Here is a 21,322-nt window from a genome sequence, read left to right on the forward strand (position 1 = left end):
TCATTGACAAACGTCTGTGTGTGAATTTTTAGGGGATGACTTCAATAAATCCCTTCACTCGTAAATATGAATTCAAAGCAAAGCTTTGTACACAACATGAAATACACTCGAGCGTTTTCCTGGCAGAACCATAAACGGGCTAACGACAGCACTTTTCTTGTTTGATCAATCAGAATGATGAATGGAACCGTGCCTCGCATGTTATTGAGGAAGAGGATGAAGTGTCCCTTCCTGGTAACCGAGTTGGGTCTGGAAAAGGGTCCGTTCGTCCAGCAAGCGCAGGTCCTCTCCAGTGTGAAAAAGATGAGAAATTGCTTGTGCAACGAAGACCATCGAGTGGAGGTAAGGGAATTTCTTCAAAAATCTTTCATCTCTTACACATTGTTGGTTTCTGTTTCAATTGACTGATTCAGTTTTCGGATACATTTTGACTCCGCGGCCAAGTTCCTGAAAGGCCGAGTACCACAAATGTTTGACCCAAAGGTTCCTGTTAAAAAACCGGCACGCATTCTTGAAAAGGCTTGTTTTTAAATGTGATTTAGAGATGAAAGATAGGGTTTCATTCTGAAATACGTCTTTGTTTTTGAGATGGAGATTGTAGAAATTTATGGGACAAAAAAACACAAACTCAATGCAGATTTGAGAAACGCTCTCAAGAACAGACGTAACTGATTAGAGTGTAATATAATGTGAAGTGCTAGTTTTGTACTCCATATGAACCATGTGAGCGTTAGCCCTACTAATGCAAATGGGCCCACACAAGGACAGAGAAAAACTCTGACCAGGGTGGGAGTTGAACCTAAGACCTTGGGGCTAGATCACCGCTGCTCTACCGACTGAGGTACAAGGTCAGACGGAAGCAGGCCGTGGGAATTGAAGATGTTAAAGTCACGGCAATGAACATGTACAAGTACAAAGAAGGATTACGTTTTTGCAAACGTTGGCCGTGTAGCACTTATATTTGAACTTCACATTACACCGCCTGTTCAAATATAAGTGCTACACGGCCAACGTTTGCAAAAACGTAATCCTTCCTTGCTCGCAAGTACATCCTATTTAAAATGGAGTTGCCTTGCGCGGGCCAGGTCGTTTTTTAATTGCGACCAGAAAATTTGTTTTCCGCCTGTGATTCTCGTTTTTTTTTACTTTTCAGGGAGAGCCAATAGGGAGTCTCGAACAAGCCCTCGCTCTAGTCGCAGTGCCAGTCTTTCTAGTGTATCGAATATTAATAACAGGACACTTTCTGCATTGTCAAAAGACCAAGAACTTTTAAATACCTTTTGGCCATACTTTGAGGACTCAGTGCACGATGAGAATTTGCCAACGTTGCCAATAATATCCCCTGATTTATCCAGGTTACAAGACAATTTAGTTGTTAATATTGCTGACTCAAGAACAGCATCTCCATCGCATGATAGCCTCCCGTGCACCTCACCTGATAGAGATGTTTCCCCATCACGTGATAGTACCGTGTCTCTTTCCCGTGACATAGTCACTTCGGCGTCACGTGAAAGTCATGTTCAAAGTCCGTCTCCGCCTGCAGGGAGCCCTTCGGTAAGCTCCCGTATTGCTTCACCGTACACTCGTTCGCTTTCCGGACATTCTCCTGGCACGCGTACCAGGAGCCCTTCGGCAACCCCTCGTATTGATTCATCGTCTACTCGCTCGCAGTCCGCTCAATCTTGTGATGATAAGGAGGGTCGATCTCGTATTTCATCGGCGGCAGCATCCCTAGAGACCAATTATCAATTGGAAGAGGTTTTGAAAGCTGCTGATGTTCATGATGAACGAAGTGACTCTATTTCCTCCCATGAGAGAGCGGTTGCTAGTCGCCAAAGTGAGCTCACTTTGGAGGAAAACAATTTTGAGAGGGACACAAGGACTTCCAGCGCAAAATCAGCCAGAAGAGACCCGGGAACAGAATCGACTTTAGGCAGTGAAGATGCCTTCAATAAAATATCCGGTTGGGATAGTGGGTCGCAGTTGTTGGTGGAAGGAATACTTGACGAGGAAGAAAAACTCCACCAGGAATGGACTGGAGTGAATGTGGACGGGAATGAATCCGAATCAGGAGACGTGAATCAAAGACACGCAAATGACGGCAATGTTCAAGGTAACTACTGATACATTGTAGAGTTTTATCCAGACATAATAGAACAGACGTTGAAGAGAACCACTTTGCTGAAAGCTAGCAGTGAAGAGCATAAGCTAGTCTTACGATCGGATGTTAAATACAAAAACAGTGCTGTTCCTGCCTCTTCGTTTAAATTGAAGTGATTCAAAGTGTTTCCTGCGTGTTGGCAAAAAAACGTAATACTTAAAGCCTGGTTACCTTAATCAATTCAAAGACCATTGTACTATATTCTGTTTTCAAACTGACCTTTGTCCGTTTCATGACGTCGTCAGCAAAACTTTTATCATGGACGTCAGCACTTGAGGATAAATTTAGTTTTTCTCCTCTAAATTGAGCGTCTTTCCGACCAGTGTCATTTTTGAGGAACTACCACACCCGTGTCATATTAAAAAGGTTGAAATAGTCACCAAGGTATTACAATAACGCGAGTTTATATTTTGAGACGACGCTTTCGTTGTCGTCGCCGTCGCCGTCGCCGTCGCCGTCGCCGTCGCCGTCGCCGTCGCCGTTGTTTAAAGGGGTAGTGTCATGGATTGTTAGTAAAAATCTGGAAAGCAAAAAAGACCTGTTTACTGATGACAAACGAAAATTAATGGCCATTTTTTGTTTGAAAACGGCTATTTTAGCTCACAAAAACCATTCTTAAGCGTTTTTGGTTACGCGTAGCCAAGATTAAAGTGAATGCCAACTTGAAAACGTCGGGACGACGTTTTCAAGTTCTCTTCTGGCATCTTCGATGAACTCCGTAATAACTCACAGTGCAAAGCGCCTTACCGTGGCCACCCAACAAAGTTTCCCATTTGACAACCTACGTGTAAATACGTCAACTCAACAACCCACTCAACGGTGTTCAAATTACAACCGTCACGGTACGAACTTTGCAAGAAGGCGTGACTGCCAATGAAATTCGCACTCCCTGATTGGCGTATAATTTGTAAAAAACTTTGTCAGGTGGCCACGGTAAGGCGCGTCGCACTGTAATGTGGCTCATTTTTCTTTTAAAAGTTAATCGATTTTTTCTCACAGCGGTGATCCAGAAGCAATCTAAAAATGAAAAAGTCGTTGAAAACTGATTTAGTAGATTTATGGTCAAAATAAAGGGATAATTCCCGTGATACTACCCCTTTAAGCTCCTTAATTTTGGTTTTATCAACGGAGTTGATAATGTAAATTGGCCACCGTACAGAGATTCTAAACTGAAGCTGACGTTTCGAGCGTTAGCCCTTCGTCAGAGCGAATCGATTCTGGATTCCGGATTCGCTCTGACGAAGGGCTAACGCTTGAAACGTCAGCTTTTAGAGTCTCTGTACGGTGGCCAATTTACATTATCAACTCCGTTGATAAAACCAAATTTTTGTATACTACTTCCCCACCGACGCGGCACCACAGTTTCTTTAGGAACTACCCCCTTCATTCAATTGGTTAAATTGCCCAGTTAAGTGCGAGGATTACTTCACTCCTTCGTCTATAACCCGCAATTCAAATACACATTCATTCATTTCACTCCTTCTGTTCTCAGTAAAGGACTTACAAGTCTAAAGGCAACTTAATGGAGGGACAATTTAGAAGCCTTATTAAGATTGCTTTAAAAGGAGAAGTTGAGTGGATAATTGATTGTTTTTTTTTCTTGATATGTAGAGCTAGACGCAATGTCTTCTGTGCATCCCCCCGGAGATGAATTTCCTCATCTTCCATCAGTCAACTCTACGGATGGCTTGTCCTTAGATTTTACTAAGCCAGGTACTGTATTTCATGTCGACGGATGAGTGAAAATGTATAATACTTGAGCGAATCAAAGTCATAGTAGGAACCGAAGTGTTCTATCATAACACGTAAGGGTTGCTCTGGTGAGGGAATCGTTGGAAGGAAAACATCTTTAAGAGACACTTAACCTGTTCTTCCCCTTGAGGTTTTTCGACAGTTTCCGGCCTGCAATTGGCGCTTTCGTTCATGTCCAGAAGTTGCAAGTAATTTAGATGCAAGCCCAATTTTGATATCTAACACGAAGTGTCCGGCTTTAAGTATAAGCAAGAATGAATTAGATAAGAGCGTTGTTATGGCATGGGTGGGATCTCCAGCACAGTCACAAATGAGTCTATTTTTAGAATACCCGTTCCCGCGAAAATCAGTCGTCATGTCGCTGAAGAAAACATGGCAGAAGCAGTCACGCGTGACATGGCTTCTTCTGATTGGTTAAAATCGGCGGCCCTTGGGGGACACTTTGTGACGTTAATTGGCTGTTATTCCGAGACACGAGTGATGTTGACGTTAAGGAGACTGACAGCAAGAGGACACTTTGTGACGCTTATTGAAATCCCGCGTGCATCTAATTACTTGCACATCATGCAAATCGAGTAAAGAGCACAAGAGGTGGTCCTGATCTCACGATTCTTAATTTTTATGTCCGCGATAAGAGGCAGATCTAGAAATTCCAGAAAGAGGGGCCCAAAGAAATTCTGGTGAGAGCGCACATATTGCGTCAATTTGCGCCGACGGAACATCTGTAAGTTGTAAATTATTACTTTTGCTGCAGGATCTTCCTTAAAAACCACTGAAAAAGATGAGAAGCAACGGGAAGCATCTGTAATCGCACCGGTCAATGAAACGAAAACTGATTTGGGGTCCGCGATAAATTCTACCGAACCGCTTGAAAATGAGGCTACAGCTGTTGAGGCAGAGGAAACAGAAGTTTTCACCCTCGAAGGTGGCAGACTGGCAAACGTAACTGATGAAGACAGCCATTTTGTTGTGGACTCCGTGACTGCTAGGTCTTCGACGAATGTGGTTTTGAATGCTGATGGTAAATTTTTGTAGTAATTTTTGAAAATGAGTAAATGTTCATGATAAGGGCGTTGAGAATTCTGTCTTTAATGTTGGCGCTGTGATCCCGGGCCGTTAATGGACTCATTTAAAGCTCGAAGGAAACCGTTGATAGAATAAAACAGGTTTATTTTGAATTGAATATTCAAACAAAGGCGATCCACGGAAATGATATTTTACTGTTGAAGATGGAGTGCGCTCATGCGGTTGTAAGAAATGATTTTGATTCTCGGCTTATCAAACCGGGTATTTTCAGTTTCTTGAGAATAAGTAACGCACGGTTAATTTTTTTTGGAATGGAATTTTGTAGTGGTGTATGATGCAATTTTTCTGCTTTATAAGCGTCTTATAACTTTGTCCTTCTTATTCTGTAAAACAAGTAATTTTGGCAATAAGATTCCAGTTTTTAAAGGAGGAAGTTGAAGAGGGTGCTATTTATCAATCCAATATTTTTTGCGTCGTATTGTTTTTACATGTTAATTCCTAATTTCAAAGTAGCATCCGTTTGGAGATAATATGTTCGATATAATTTCCATATATTTATTTTATAATTTGCCCAATCGTCATACAAACGGATAACGTAAGCTTGTGTTAAAAGGGAAGCGTGAAGTTAAAACGACAAAAAGTGGCCCAATTTTTTTAAAATTGCCATCCATTTCCATCCTTGTTATATTTTTAACAGTCACATTTATGAGGTTTCTATCAATTTTTGAGATATCTGTGAGTGTTTTACCGTATTTTACCAAAACATCATGACATAACCTTTTAAGGGATTTTCTTAATTGACCGATGGAAACCTGTTTTTTTTTCTTTCAAGCTTTATTTTCCAATCGTTTGATCACTGTTTATTATAGAGCATTTCTGAATTCTGTTCAGCCCTTTTTTTTCAAGCCCACTGAGTTATAATCAGGAGTCTTTTGTATGACGATGTTTTTGCAGAAGTGTCTTTGCTCTTGGTATCCTTTGAAAAAGAGCTTTTATGTTTCGGAAACGTTTTCCTCTTCCTGTAGGGAAACTATCTGTTTACAAACATTGCTTTTGTTATTCAAATTTGCCAACCACAGGAACAAAAGACCTTTTGTTTCGACAGCCAATGAGGCTCTGGTTGGCACATTAATGACAATAGTTGACGTCATCGATATCTTCCCTATAGTTTATATCATTTGCATAAAGCGTAGAACATATTAACATTACAAAAGTTTTTGCTCTTGGATTCACCTCAAAAGGAGAGGCTGTCATGAGGTCGGAAAAGTCCCATTCATTCGTCATTTCAAAGGGATGATTCCTCTGACGTTGACACTTCAAAACTGGGGAACGTCTTATAATATTCACCTCTTCCTAAAGAGTTTTTGATTTTCTTCTTTTGTGCTTCAGATGAAAACGACGGTCCTCTTACAGAGGTCGCTTGTGCCAGTTCTCCTGCACCGATCAAAGCTGACCAAATACTTCACAAGGAATTGTTGACAGAGACTGGATCAGAAGTCGAAGGAACGGTGAGTGTGAGAAAAACCAATAGCCAAAGCTAGCCCTAACCTTCTATTGGCTTAATTTAGGCTTCATTCTCTTTAACTGAGCACAATAAAGTTGCTTTCTGTTGCTCGCATACTTACATCGTAATATGGGTAGGGATTAAGTCGAAAACTCCCCGCTCGTTTACTGAGACTCTAGGCTGGACCGTTTCAGTGATATTACAGGGCACCCAACGTCAATTTTCGGAAAATATCTGTTCGGAAGGCGATTTGAGATCTAGAATTTTCGGAACATTTGTTGTAACATTTCTTGCTTGCCTGCCTCTCCTAGGATTTTCGAATATCTGAAAAATGGTATAATTGCCCATTTTTAACGGATTTTTACCCTAAAAAGGTCACCTAGAATTTTCGGGAGCCTTAGGTAAGTTTTAATCCCTATAATTTTCGGATCACTAGAGTTTCAGCTAGGAAATCCGAACAGATGAAAAATTTTTAGGGGTTAAAAATATGCCTATATCAACCGTTTAAATACTAAAATACGTTTACACAACAATGCTATGTTTAAGTGGTTTTGAACTATATTCTCGTTGGGTGCCCCTGATATTAAACATCCCATTCGGAAAAAGACCTCTGAGCTCCGTTAAACGCGAAGATTAACGCAAAGTTCGAAAGTATGAAATTTGGTTTTTTTTCAATGTAAGGCCAGTTGTATGGAATACGGTGTATCTGTGGTCGCGCTCTTGTTGCTCCGTAATCGTGTCGCGTGTATAACTGCATTTAATCATCCCTCTATATTCTACCAAGAATCAAGATTCGGAAACACGAAAAGAAGATTTACGAGGCAAATGAGGCAAACAGCTAGGCGGTATCCACAACGCGATGGAGTTTTGCGTGCCTGAGTATATAATCTCATCTATGAAAAGTTTGTTGTGATTATTTTCAAGCTCGTATGGGTGACTTATATCTCGTCTGTGATCATGGGTGCTTTCTTTTCTTTAATTCATGCAATATTTTTTTCGCAGGTGCGTGATGGCCGACCTCTCTCGCCCTACAAAGAACTAATTGACATCGAGAAGTCCCGTCCTTCGACCCCAGTAACTGAGGAACAAAGAAATATTCCGGTCGATGTCGGTGAATCAGTGAGGGATTACATAGCGTCTGGGAAACAACCTCAGATTCGCGAGCGATCCGCGCGAAGCAGACAGGGATCAGAGACTGGTAACGAGGAAAGAGAAATTGAAAATGCTTCTAATGTAACAGAAGAGGCAAGTGCTTCAGAAATGGAACTGACAGAGTCGATAATAAGTTTGACTACCGAAGTTGCAGAGGCTCCTATAAACAAAGAGTCTAAATCGCAATTGTCAAGTTTAAGCGAAAAGCGCAAAGGTTTAGCGGGTGGTAAAGATGAAAAAAGAAAAAGTGACTTAAAGCCGGAGGTACCGAGACTAAGCGTGATGAAAGATATTGACAAGGGTAAAAACGTGAAAGAACCAACAGATGAAGAAAGGGAGGCCCGCCGTAAGATGGTCACCAGTTTACTTTCAAAGCAAGAAGCGCCGCCCAAACGTGGCAAGCTTGAGTTGGAGGGGATTGGTAAAGAGGGCGAGGACGCCGAGTCTGCCTCACAGGGACTGGTCACTAGAGTCAGACCAGTGGCTGATGAGCAAAAGAAAAATGACTTGTCGGACCTCGTAGCTATGACGGCAAGAAACAAAGGTCCCAGCAAACCGCAAGAAAAGGTATGACTGTGAGAATGGTTGGTTGTATTCGTTAAAAGGAGGCCCTCTGACACGGCCAACTTGTTCTTTTATTGGTTTTAAAGCTTGCCTTTTCTAGTCCTCGCTTGTTATTAACAAATTAACATCTGCGTCTGTGTTTGTTCGACTCGAGTCTTTTCAATTTAGAACGCTTAGAAGAGGAGAAAATTAAACAGAGGTGACGTCAAATCGTCATTTATTGTCCTTTTGTATTACTTTTTCATGCAGTGGCCCCATATACCACGTGATTTCTTGTTGATTTTAGTACGAGTTTTAGGTATTTAACGTCGGTGTGTAGGATATGTTTCTTTTCTCTTGCTTGGTTCGTGTACCTGTCATTTGCCCTCGATTCCCGCACTTCAAGAGATTGCTACGCGTGGGGGCAAGTGAGAGACCGGTGAGAGACCGGTGCGTGCGAAAAGAGAGCAATACAGAATCCACATGCCAATTCTATTTTTGAGGAAAACTAAAACTCAAATTGAACCAATTTTTGTTTTTATTGTAGAAACCTGAATTAAAAAAGAAATCCGGAAAACGTTCAAATTCTGCAAAGAAGGAAAACAAGATTGACCCGAAAAACATTGATTTTGAAGCGTTCAACACACCGGAAATGCTAGAGGGAATGGACGATGAACTGCGTCAATTTATTCAAGAGCAGAGTAAGAGTGATGTGACTTCCGCTCCTGAAGAGCCAGCTGGCGCTTTGGTTGACCATAAGCAAGTGAAAAGGCGCGAGTCTGGACACACGTTAGAAATTCCCCACTTGGCGAAGAAGGTTCCACCGGAACAGAAAGATGCGCATGCGCCATCCAAACCAAAGAAGCCTTCGAAGAAGGAACAAGCCAAGATACGAGCGGATCAACGGAGGCAGGAGAGAAAAAGACAGGAAGAGGAGAAGAAGTTGAAAGAGGAAGAAATGCGACTATTGAAGGAACGAGAAGAGGAAGCAGCAAAAGCCAAGGCAGAGTCGGAAGAAAAGCAAAGGAATGTTGAAGAAGAAAAGCTGAAAAGATTGGCTGAGGAAGAAGAAGCTAGAAAACAGGAACAGGAAGCTTTAGAGAAGCTAAAAGAAGCAAAGAAAAGGGCGCGCGAGGAACGAGAATCGAGGAGAGCGGCAGAAGCGGAAAGAAGAAGAATTGAAGTTCAGAAGAAACGCGAAGAAAAGAAGAAACGTGAAGAGGAATTAAAAGAGCGAGAGAAAGAACTTGAACAGCGACGAATGGATCACGAGAGAAGAATGGCAGAAATTGAAGAAGCAAGGCGGCGGAAAGAAGAGTTGGAGCGCTTTGAAGAAGAGCAGAGGAATGAAGAAGAAAGGCTTCTAGCGCTGCAAGAAGAGGAGGAGGAGCGAACACTTGAGGAGGCAAAAATACGCGAGGCAGAAGAAGAATTACGACGGATACAAGAAGAGCGAGAGTACCGCGAACAGATGCGAAAGATAGCGGAAATGCAGGAGGCTAAGCTGCGTCAAGAAGAAGAAGAAAGACTTAGGAGAGAGGAGGAGGAACGGCAGCGAATGGAAGAAGAAAAGCGCAAACGCGAAGAAGAAGAACAGAAGCGAATTCGCGAGGAGCAGAGAAGGATTGAAATGGCGCGCAGATTGGAAGCATTGGCGCGAATGCGCTCTGCTGAAGTCGCCGCTCGACGAAAAGCGCTATTGTTAAAACGGAGGGAAATCAACGTGGAAAGACTGCAGAACTTGAAGAATAGTCGCTGCGGTCAGAGTGTAAGCCGGGCTTTCGTGTTCACGTACTATCTTAACATACCACGAAAGGTGTGGGAAGTACCCATTGGTTATAATAAGAAAAAGAGGGGTTATGGGGCACCTAGAAGAAAAATGGCGCCACCAAAACCACCGTGAGGTTACACTCACGGCTTGCCGGGTAAACTGTGTAACGAATATCTCTAATTCGTGCAAATCAATGTAATGTAAGGTGGTTCGTGATAAAGTCGAAGAATTAGTGACCGGAACAGAAAATGTTTTATTTGAACTGAAAATACTCCAACTAGTATACGGCTCTAATTTCTGTCATGGAAGTTGTTGGGTACGTAAGTTTTATTATATAGATTATTCGAAGTGTCCCCTTTTTGTACGTTTTCCTGATTTTCTTTACACTCTTGGGCTTTCTTTTCATGTTATTCCTTTTTGTCATTAGAGGTGGTTTTCAACAGAGAGTTCAATGGATCGGGGTCAGTTGCTATTGTTTCGCGCGATTGATGAAAACAAAACTATTTGTGACGTGCTTGCTCGAATTTTCCTGCGCTTACGCTTATTTGTTTTTTGTCACGAGTGGCCAATTATCCTCACCTGCTATTGGATAAGGAGGCTCGAGAGGGTTTTCAGCTAGCGCTGAGCGCGTGCGTGTATGCCACACACGTCATGTCAGCCGCTGAATGAAAACGGGCAACTGCGGTTAGAAGTCTTTCTAAGCAATATTTCGAAACTTAGCTCGTTGACTCACACTAATTATTTGCATACAAGTAAGTTAAGTTTCATCCGGCACATTATTAAAGGAAATTTAGAAAAAAGTGATCTCAGTAGTGGAATGTTTTTTCATCTCCTAACAGTGTTTTCATAAATAACTCAAGTTCTTCTTCATAAACCCTTTCGAGCCTCCCTAAGGTTATACTTTGGTTCTTGTTTTACGGCTACATCAATGCGCAAAATCCGACGTTTTTTCATAGAGTTCACCAATATAAGGGTCGGATTTATTATTTAACGCAAACACCGTTGGAAATATGCGAGAAAACATCATTTGTACATGATTTTTTTTCTTATGTCTCCAACATTTGTTTATCGGAAACTTCGATTCTACTGGCAAGCCGCTTACGGGGATTAATTGACATACGTTCCTTTATGTATAAAGCCATAATTTTAGTGCTTTCCCTCGGGAAAAGTGTTGTACAAATGTCAAGACCGAAAAAACTATTTAATTACTGAAGCGTTCAAAATGCAGATGAAAATAAAATTGCTCTAGTGTTTCTTGAACCCGGTAGTTTTACCGAAAAAAACCCTCAAACTTGAGAAATAGCCGACCTTTTTTTTGTGGTCAGTTTCCAATGAATCAGAATATTCTCGAGAAGTGTTTTTTTATGTCCTCAATAAAAGCTAACATTATTGAGATCGATCAGTTCCTTGGCCTCGTGAGTGGTCGCGGTTGCTCGCATCATTCGAAGTCAACCGTTCCTCCGAGTGAAAACTCCCAATTGCTTCATCTCCCCTTCCCTTGAGTTGATACCGTTTTGCGGGGTTTAACAGGATTTTGATTCCTTGTTGAATTCTTAACTCATTAATGGTCATTAATTAAGCCTGTTTGGGGAGATGGGGTTAAAGTGTGGTCCATCTAGCCAATACAAACTTTGCGCAACACAGTCTTCTTCTTGTTTCACCTTAAGGCTATGGATATATTTGTGTGAGGAAAGGCTTTGTACCTGGAGGGTACTCAGTCACGAGAAGCCTTCTTGTTTTCCTTAACAACGGCCACGACACTCTTCTGGGGATATTGCTTTCTGTTAACGAAAAGTTTGTTTTCACAATGTTGTACAGAACTGGAGTTTTCTTGTTTTCGTAAACTGGACTCAAGCATTTATTGTACGGAAAACGAAATGGGAGTTCAAGTATCACCATCAAACAGCTGTGAGATTGTGGAAGGGCATAGAAACAAAACACAAGAAATACGTTTTTCCGTTTGTTCCCAATAAGCGTTAATGGCTAAATGACGTTTAAATGTACTGGGGAACAGGTCTAATTTGCCATTGTTTGATAGTCCACAGCTAAACTCCAGCTAGACATAACTTACAATAAACGCCTTTATAGATAAAAAGAACTCCAGGCTAAATCCCAGTGTATATTAGAACACGGACCTCTTTAACCCAGCCCAGACTCATTTTAAATAATCGGACCTAATATGCAAAGTGTATATGTTACTTAGGCAAAATTTTTAAAATAGTTTCATGTTTTGTATTTTATTGTGACATTTAAAATGCATTTGGTTTATTTATCTTTTACACGGTTTGCTGCCTCATTGTTCAATCATGATGTCTCATTATCCCAAAGTAACGTCACACACTTTGAAATGCCTTTTGTCTTGGATTCGCCATTTTTGAATTTCAAACATTTTCAAATCAGTCTTAGATTATGGATCCTTATGCTCCCCTCCATCTATTGATGGCCCGCGCGCATCGTGCTTGGGCCATAAACAGAAGGGGTAAAACTTGGTTCGCAACTGACAGTGCGGACCTACAACACGAGATTAAGTACGAGGAATGTAGGACCGAATACCTAAATGAAGTTAAGGCATTTCATTTCTGATTGCCAAGTGTACAAAAGTATCGTATATACATTAAAGGCGAACAGGGATATTTTGAGCCCTTGCACCAGCAAAGTGAAAAGCTCCATAATTATCACTTTTTCGGCAGCTTCTAAAACGAAGTGCTAATTTGGAAATAAGTGTAAAAATGTTACTTCATGCTCACTAAAAGCTCAAACAAGTCCATCGACGAAATATTTAATCTTCAACTAAGAAATTGATCAAAATTACAACACTAGCACTACACACAAGAATAGACAGTTATTGTAGAAACGCTCGCATAGACTTCTGGTAGCTTTAGAAAATAATGCGCTGTGATCTTCTCTACAGCTACCAGAAGTCTTGTCAAACTCTTTCCTTCTACGCTTCCCTCTAAGAAACACTTACGCGTGTGACGTCACAGCGAAAACGGTCTATGAATTCTTTGGAGGCTAGCCTTCCGACCCTTTCCACTGTAACTACAGGTTAGGTCCATCTGCCCATGATGCGAACACGTGAATGTGCGTACGGTTCGCTTGAAGTAAGGTTGGCACACACTTGATGGATCAGCTGAGTTTAGCATTTAATAACTTGTGGAGGATGTTGTGACTTTATGTTTGAAGTCGAATCCTCGGCTTTCCTCTTTCTGGACAGAGGCATGCAGCTCGCTGTTGTGCTTTGTGCCTCTTTAGCCTCCTTTATTCGTTGAAGGGCTTCAACGGCCTCTCTAACGTAGAGATGATTTTCGGGAAGGTTGTAACGTCGAATCGTTTCAAGTGCACGACTGTAATAATCTGCAGCCGCATTTGTTTTACCCTCCTTTTCAATCAGACTACCGAGATGGTACAGATTCCGCCCCACACGCAACTGGTTACCAATATCACGTCTAATGTTTAGGGCTCTCTCCATGAAATGCCTCGCTTTTTCAAAACGTGAGCACTTGAGGTGGAGCCTCCCTAAATTGGTCAAAGAAATTGCCACCTGTTCTTGCTTTTCTCCACAAATTTCCAGTTGGATAGCGAGTGCCTCTTCGAGAAATCTCCCCGCGTCGTCATAGCGACCACAATCGATGCTTGTGACTCCTAAGTTATGCAAGCATCGTGCCACTATCAAATGTTTTGTGCCAAAAAGTTCACGGGAGATGGACAATGCTTCCTGGAAGTATTGCGTTGCCTGGGCGTGGTAGCAAAGGTTTCCCTTTACATTTCCCAAACCGACCAAACATTCCGCCACTTCACCACTTTTTTCTCCACATATCTCACGGAAAATAGAGAGTGCCTCGTGGAAAAACTTCGTTGCATCATCATTGCGCGAGAAATTAAAGCTCACACGCCCTAAATGACGTAAACATTCTGCCACAGCTTTGTGTCTATTTCCACAAATCCGACGTCTCATCGCCAGTGACATTTCTAGGTACTTTATAGCACGAACATATTCACTCAGGTCAATCAGAGCCTTTCCACAAAAGAAAAGTAAAAGAGACGATGTTATCTCGTCGACACTGACGCCTCCCTCAATTACGTCAACTCCAATCTTTACGCATTGCTTTACGGTTGACATTTTACCATATTTAAGGCACATGGACGCACAAGAAACAAAGTACTCAAAGAATTCAGCAAGAGGGGTAACTTCGATGAGACGAGTATAAAAATCGCTTTTGGAGAGGTGGAACGAAATGACATGTGATAGGACAGCGTTCAAATGCTCAACGAAAATTTTTGAAGTCGAGCTATCTTCCACCGTGAGACTCTGAACAGAGCCGAGTGCTGCTGAAATCACCTCAATTTCCTTTCCTGGTTGGATGCAGACTTTCTCATTACTTCTTATAATCCGGTACAAAACTTGGTGAAGGCACAAAGTCTGTTCACCCTCTTTCTTACAAGAAATATGCACTAGACTTGACTCCATTATTTTTGCGATGATTTCCTCCTCGTCCAAGTCAGGCGTTCGCTTTGCGACGAATTTGACAGCAACTTCCAGTGGAATCGGTCCAGGAGCGCAGATGGAAATGAACTGAAATGTATGAAGTAAAACGTCTTCATTAACGACTTCTCTTTCTACAGCCATTCGCACGGCAACAGGCATTGACTTTGTGTAGCCACTGTCGCATTTCTTCTTGATCTCGCCCATGGTCTCTTCCTTTCCACGGTTTAGTTTATCTAGATATGTCTCCCAGTTGAAGTGAGATGATCCACGGGAGCGCACACTATAAACGTACCAAGCAGCACAGGCCAGTGCCAGAGGCTGGTAATCTAAAGCCTTGGCAACATCCTGCACGTTTGCTTGATTTGGCATCTGCGAGACGCTTGTAAGAAGACTCACAGCATCATCAGGATCCATGCCTCCCCAAAGAGAGATACAGTGGCAACGAGATCCATTGTCAGGAATGGTACTACTGTCTTGGGTTGTAACAAGGATTTGTCCATTGCCGTACTGTTTACATCCACAAGTTGGCCAGAATCGTCGGACAGCTTGGAGGTTAACGACATTGTCAATTATGAGGAGCCATGTCGAAAACTCTTTCATTTTCGGAGTAACTAATCTCTGAAACTGTTCCAGCTTTTCTTGTATGGAATCCTTTGATGTCGTTATTCTAGCAACAGCAAATTCGGTACAACCGAGGGCTCTACTTAGGCTGTCATATGAATTGAATAACGTCTCCAGAGTCTCGGCATTTAAAGTGGCAACAAAAACAAGATTACTGTGGGAAACCTGTTTGTAAAATGCTTCCCCAACCATTCTTGCAATTTGACTCTTGCCACAGCCAGGATTACCCGACAGATATGTTGTGGAGATTTCTCCATCGCTGTTCTTCTTGAGTTCTTCCATTTGTTTGAGGATCATCGACACTTCACAGAGGCGTTGCTGAATTGCATGAGAGGGTTTCGTAGGAAGGTTGCCTAGGAACGTCTTGGGATTAGATTTGAGTTCCTCTTCGAGAGCATTTGACTTTTCTTGCAAGGCTCTAACCTCCTCTTGCTCTTTGACTAGTTGATCCTTAAGAATCCTCGATTCCTTTATAGGGAAGCTCTTCTGATTAGCAACTGCTTTGATATCCCCGACAGGAAGACTTAACCCCAGGAACGCTGCTTCTACTCTTCCGATCATAGATTTGAAGTCGATTTCAGAGATAATACCCTTGGAGACATGAGCAAAAATTTCATTACGGAATAGTCGAAGGTCGTCTACGTGGTTGTATAGTGTAGGACTGAGAAATTTCCCAATACTACTGGAGAAAAGGATTCCAAAAAACAGCGCTGTACAGTCCCATTCCTTGCGGTTACCATTTACCATGATATTTAGCAACCTCGCATTTTTCTTTTGACTTGCTGGTGGTTCTTGTCTCTCAAAGTCTTTTCCGTTCTTCAAAGTGTCCTCCCATTCTCCCAAAGATCCCATGTATTTCTTATCCCACTCTTGTTTGAAGACTGTCCTAAGCCCCTCTGTGATAATGTTCGCTGTAATGTCGCATATCCGGAAGAAGTTCAAGTGTTCGTCAGAATACTCCATAAAGGCCCGTTAATTAGTTCCTCTGCCTGGTATGAGAGGACGAAGTTGTTAATTTACATCATAAAAGAAACATTGTCATCGGGACGAAACTTGGCATCTAATCTCATGGAAATATTCAGCCCGGTTACCTCGAAATTCAAAAGAGAAAATCAAGGAGTCGCCACGTAAAGTTAAAATTTTCCAGATCGCGGCCAATTGGCCGGGCTAGTGACTGATGCATCTGCTATATGATTTCTGAGTATCAAATTTCAGGTATTGAAAACTTTCAATGATGATCCGCCACAATAGTCGTGGTAAAGGTCTGGACAAAGTCTGGATACGAGCAAGGCCGGAGCGTATCCCGGTTTCTGTAGCATGAACCGACTAATCATATTTCTACTCCCCGCTGGATGGGATGCTAGTCCATCGCAGAGTTACCCCCAGCATTAAATTCGCGGGTACCCATTTGTACACCTGGGTGGAGAGAGGCACTGTAAGAGTTAACTGCCTAAGAACGCAACACAAAGGGTGCTTAAGAAAACCACGACGACGACGGCAACAATTAAGAACGGCCACACCACGCAAGAGGTTTAATGAGCAAAACAATAGCTGTTAATCTTTGTACATTTCTTTGCCGTCCACAGCAAAACAAGAACGTGAAATGACTAAGTGCTGCGTAGTCTGGGGAACGCGAACGACGACGGCTATTTTTTCGTATTTCCATTTGAAATTGAACCCTGTCATTGCATATTTAGCCTGAGCACGTTTTTAGAGCCATTGGCGTACTGAACAGGTCTTGAGAATTGCGAATTTCGCAGGGAAAATATAAATTCCTCTTTGACCACAGGCCTCCCAAGCTCAAAATATGGTTGGAGTTACCTTTTTTTCACTTTTACGCGAACGTTCAGTGTAACGTGACATATGGCATATAAATAGATTACTTCATAGAAAGTGCGCCGTACGGGGTTTTATGCACGAGTTGTTTGTGTCAAAAACCCGAACGAGCGAGGAACGAGCGAGTGAGGGTTTTTGACACAAACAACGAGTGAATAAACCCCGTACAAAGCACTTTCTATGTCGTAAACTGTTTATTACACATAACATGAGAATTTTCATTAAAATAGTTTTCTGAACGCGAATTATAAACAAAAACTCACTAACAATAGAACCAAATGCAAATTTAATTTAATTCAATAACAAAGTACGATTTGCACGATTTGCACGAGATGCACGAGTGATTGGCATGGAAACGCCTTTACGCTATCGTTGATTGGTTATACTTTCACATGTGAAATAGCTGTACGCAATTCTGATTGGCTGTATAGGCTTTTTTCACATGTGAAAATAAAGCGTATAGATTTGTACAAATGAGCTTTATGGAATGAAATTCTCGTGTTATGTGTAATAAACTATATTACATATCGACGAATTTGACTACGCGAAACGTGACTCCCGCCTTGCAGCATATGGAGGTGTTGTGTTACAACGGTTTGAATTTATAAAGGTCTGTATGAGAACGCAACGGCTTTGCTAGAAAAGTCAATTATTCTTATGTTTTGTTAACAAAGTCTACTTACCCTGTTGCCGAGTTGTATTCCTTGTTTGTCAGCTCTTCAGGCCGATCTAACGCGATTTCGGCGAGTTATCGTTCTGTGGGTTTCCACTACTAAAAGAAAGACAAGGCTGAACACTCATTTCCGGAGTGCCCGCCGCTCCAAGCGAATAAATCCATCGAAAATAACCCTGCCGACTCAATTCCTTCGGAGAATCGAAGAGGAGATGTTGAAACTTCATGTCAGTTCACTCGCTACGCAATTTCGTCCGCAACGCCTTCGCTACGATACATTTATTTGGAGATTTCGTCGCTCGCAACTTCGTAGACTTGCCACAAGTCGACCTCACGATAACCCCAGAAGAAAATGTTTCGGCGAGCGAATCGTGATTTTTCGTACGCGAAGTGAATGAGCGAGCGCCGAAGTCGCGAGAGGTCGACTTGTCTCGCTTGCAAAGTTTTCATTTGCGTCTCGCGCCAATAAGAGGATGACGTCATTCGCAAGCCCTGAACTTGACGGCGCCATCCGATGAAAACAGTCGAACATGTTTGTTTCTACGAAATCGAAAGAGGAAATTTGTTAACTTTGTGCTAAAGGTATCAGAAACAAAGATGAAATAAAACGAAAGCTTTTTTTCAATCTCGAGTCGCCGCTTGAAAAGGAGATCTCCAGTGGTATTTTCTGGACCAACACTTGTGCTGTGATTTGTGCTGATAGAAGCGAAAGACTAATATATTCGAAAAATTAGCAAGTAAGGAAAAGCTTCGAATCGTCAAGAAAGTCAATTGATTTCACTCATGAAAGATCAGGTACGCTTCTGGTGTAGGAGACGTACTAGACCGGGATTAAAAGATACATCTTAGTGAAATTTAAGCTTACCATCTTTAGCGATGCAATGACTCTCGTCGATGAATACACATGCATTTTAAAATTTTTTGTTCCATTCGACGAAAAATGTGTTGATAGTCGTTGAGAATCGCCTCGGGACTTCCAGACACCCGTTTATACTTAAGATTTTAAATGTGTTGTCTCCTAAATAGCGACCGGCTAGAGACCAAATCTCTCGTGAGTGAAATCAGTGGAAGAATTACGAAGACGATAGCATTGCCACCCGCTCCAAGTAAACGACCATAAGCGTATGGGACTAGTTCAAAGGTCAGACTTTTCCCAGCTACGGTTGGAGAAGACACAAACAGATCTATGCAAGACAGATATTCTTCAATTATTTTCCTCTGATGGTCGCGTAATTTGGAATATCCGGTGGCCTTAGTAGCATGTTTGAAAATCACGCTTCACTGCGTGTGGCAAATTTTGATTGACAACTCTATCCCCTGGGGTCCACGAGGACTACTCTGATTGGCCTAGCTCAGCGACCCGTTTTTGGGTCGCTAAATTGGCGCCAATCAAGTATGAAAAGTCCTTCGTTCCGCACGTATCTAGACGAGGGACTTTTCGAAAGTCTAGCAACTTCGAAAACAGCCTCGTCCATGGATATGGGACACTCTCGCGGTTGGCAATGTACGCTGGGTGACTATAATTAGCCCGACCAGGGGTAGGCAGCAACGATTTGTACACACGCAAATCAAACCCGGGAGTGTTGACAAATCGTTGCTGCCTACCCCTGGTTGGGCTAATTATAGTCACCCAGCGTACTTTGCCAACCGCGAGAGTGTCCTATATCCATGGACGAAGCTGTTTTCGAAGTTGCGAGCGACGAAATCTCCAAATAAATGTATCGTAGCGAAGGCGTTGCGGACGGAATTGCGTAGCGAGTGAACTGACATGAAGCTTCAACATCCCCTCTTCGATTCTCCGAAGGAATTGAGTCGGCAGGGTTATTTTCGATGGATTTATTCGCCTAGAGCGGCGGTCACTCCGGAAATGAGTGTCCAGCCTTGTCTTATTTTTAGTAGTTGTAACCCACAGAACGATATCGATAACTCGCCGAAATCGCGTTAGATCGGCCTGAAGAGCTGACAAACAACAAGGAATACAACTCGGCAACAGGGTAAGTAGACTTTGTTAACAAAACATAAGAATAATTGACTTTTCTAGCAAAGCCGTTGCGTTCTCATACAGACCTTTATAAATTCAAACCGTTGTAACACAACACTCCATATGCTGCAAGGCGGGAGTCACGTTTCGCGTAGTTAAATTCGTCGTTATGTAATATAGTATATGCCATATGTCACGTTACACTGAACGTTCGCATAAAAGTGAAAAAAAGGTAACTCCTAACATTTTGAGCTTGGGCCGCCTGTGCTTTGACTAGGCGTCGTCCTCAGCGTCGCCGTCGTTGTTTCTTAAGCTGCTTATCACCCTGGACCTATCATGTGACCTATCGATCCGGAGGCGAGCGTACTCACCATGAGGCCAGCGCGCATCTACTAAGTCTTGACATGGGCCTCTTTTAAATTGAGTTTTAGACCTAAGCCGCCTTGCGTATAATTTTTAAAACCTTGCCGTTAGAAAGAAAAAATGTATATTATCTGGGTCCTTCATTCGGCGCGGTATCAAGTATATGGAATAATAAAGAAGGTCGTTTCATAAATCAAAATCATAGCCAAGTAATTTCTTTTCGCGGCTTGTCAAACTTGCTTCCCTTAGTTTCTATCTCATTCAATCGATATTTATAACCCTTTTTAAGGGACTTTGGAGATTTTAAACTTCGAAATTTTCACCTTGGTTACCCGTTTTCTCGTTACTCCGTTACTGCGTTACTCTGTTTACTAACACCCTGTTTTCAGCCTAGATCAATATTCCATTGACTGCTGTAGAACCAAAACCAATATTATATGTAACTCTAGCCAACCACAAAGGACACAGACGATCCAATGAACCAATCATAACTTAAACTGATGACATGTGGCTGGCGCGAAGAGGGAGAAACTTGTAAGTTACAGTTGATTTTGGTTTTACTTCTGATTGGATGAAAAAGTGGCGCGACTTTTTTTAAGCGAATAGTGAAGCATAGTAATGTAGTTCCAATTACTTTTCGACACTCACTGATCGAAGAGCAAAACGCTCTATAAATAAATTTTATATGCAATGTTCTCCTTTACTGCGCAGCGTATCTTGACTTATTGTTTGGTCATATCGTTTTTGCTTTATCTTGAATTGTGCACTAACAGGATGCACAGCCGATAACTACAAAATTGAACACTCTTCCAGAAATCAGATAGATGAATACGTAAAAACAAGATGTGTTGAAACAGAATGTTTTCAAATATTTTTATGATCGCGGTTCCTCGAAAAATCCCATGACATCATGCCATGGGATTCCCTACATGCACACATGGGATTCCCTACATGCACACAAACAATTCGTGTGGACTTAAATTGTTATATCGTTTCTTTTATCCGCAGCAACCGAACAGCGTGTTTTCTAGAACTTAATCTGCAATTCATATTTACCAGCCGTACAGCTACGCATCAAAACATTGATTAAATGTCGCCACTCGTATTTCGAGCAGAAATACTCTCGTTCATTGTATCACGCAAGTTACATACCTTTTTAGCAATTGTCGAAGCAGTGTAAAAGCTCTTTTCCCCTTGCCATCTTTTTTGGCCTTGGCTCGACTCCTTCTAATCATCATACCTCGACTTCTTCCAGTCATCGTTTCTCGGTATGGCTTGTGAGACCTGATGCGTCAAAATTCCGCGAGATATTGGAGCTCCTGTAGTATTGTAGTAGTATTGTTTCGCAGTCCTGTATGTGGAACGTTCGACTTCGTTTTGTGGTGTACCGTGTATCTTAGATTGAGTACAATCTTTTACGTTACGAAATATATTTAAACGCGGGATTAGTCAC

At 42.0% G+C, this 21,322-nt stretch overlaps 2 protein-coding genes across 3 annotated transcripts in view; one reads left to right on the top strand and one right to left on the bottom strand.

Annotated features, from left to right (window-relative positions):
• The window catches only part of LOC138007585 (titin homolog), a 23,283-nt gene extending 11,981 nt beyond the window's left edge, over positions 1-11,302 (top strand). The window contains exons 7-13 of the mRNA XM_068854585.1: positions 174-342; positions 1,154-2,113; positions 3,773-3,874; positions 4,668-4,934; positions 6,329-6,447; positions 7,446-8,162; positions 8,686-11,302. Of these exons, the coding sequence (XP_068710686.1) occupies positions 174-342; positions 1,154-2,113; positions 3,773-3,874; positions 4,668-4,934; positions 6,329-6,447; positions 7,446-8,162; positions 8,686-10,041 (3,690 nt within the window). The 3' untranslated portion in view covers positions 10,042-11,302. The remainder of the gene's footprint in view (positions 1-173; positions 343-1,153; positions 2,114-3,772; positions 3,875-4,667; positions 4,935-6,328; positions 6,448-7,445; positions 8,163-8,685) is intronic.
• Positions 11,303-12,100: 798 nt separating this feature from the next.
• Positions 12,101-21,322, bottom strand: LOC138007586 (uncharacterized). Of its 2 annotated transcripts, none has more exons than XM_068854587.1 (2): positions 17,536-17,720; positions 12,101-16,005 (listed from the first exon to the last, which is right to left on the bottom strand). In XM_068854587.1, exon 2 carries the CDS (start codon positions 15,977-15,979, stop codon positions 13,046-13,048), a length of 2,934 nt encoding a protein of 977 aa, XP_068710688.1. In that variant the 5' UTR covers positions 15,980-16,005; positions 17,536-17,720; the 3' UTR covers positions 12,101-13,045. The 2 variants fall into 2 exon arrangements, with proteins under 2 accessions (XP_068710688.1, XP_068710687.1); XM_068854586.1 differs by lacking the exon at positions 17,536-17,720 and adding an exon at positions 21,022-21,322 and having other exon boundaries at positions 12,107-16,005.

This window comes from Montipora foliosa, chromosome 6, assembly GCF_036669935.1.
Source record: "Montipora foliosa isolate CH-2021 chromosome 6, ASM3666993v2, whole genome shotgun sequence".
NCBI classification, from domain to species: domain Eukaryota; kingdom Metazoa; phylum Cnidaria; class Anthozoa; order Scleractinia; family Acroporidae; genus Montipora; species Montipora foliosa.

Bases quoted from the DNA above. Each gene is read 5' to 3' on its own strand.
- LOC138007586 (XM_068854587.1), bottom strand. From the start codon at position 15,979: ATGGAGTATTCTGACGAACACTTGAACTTCTTCCGGATATGCGACATT.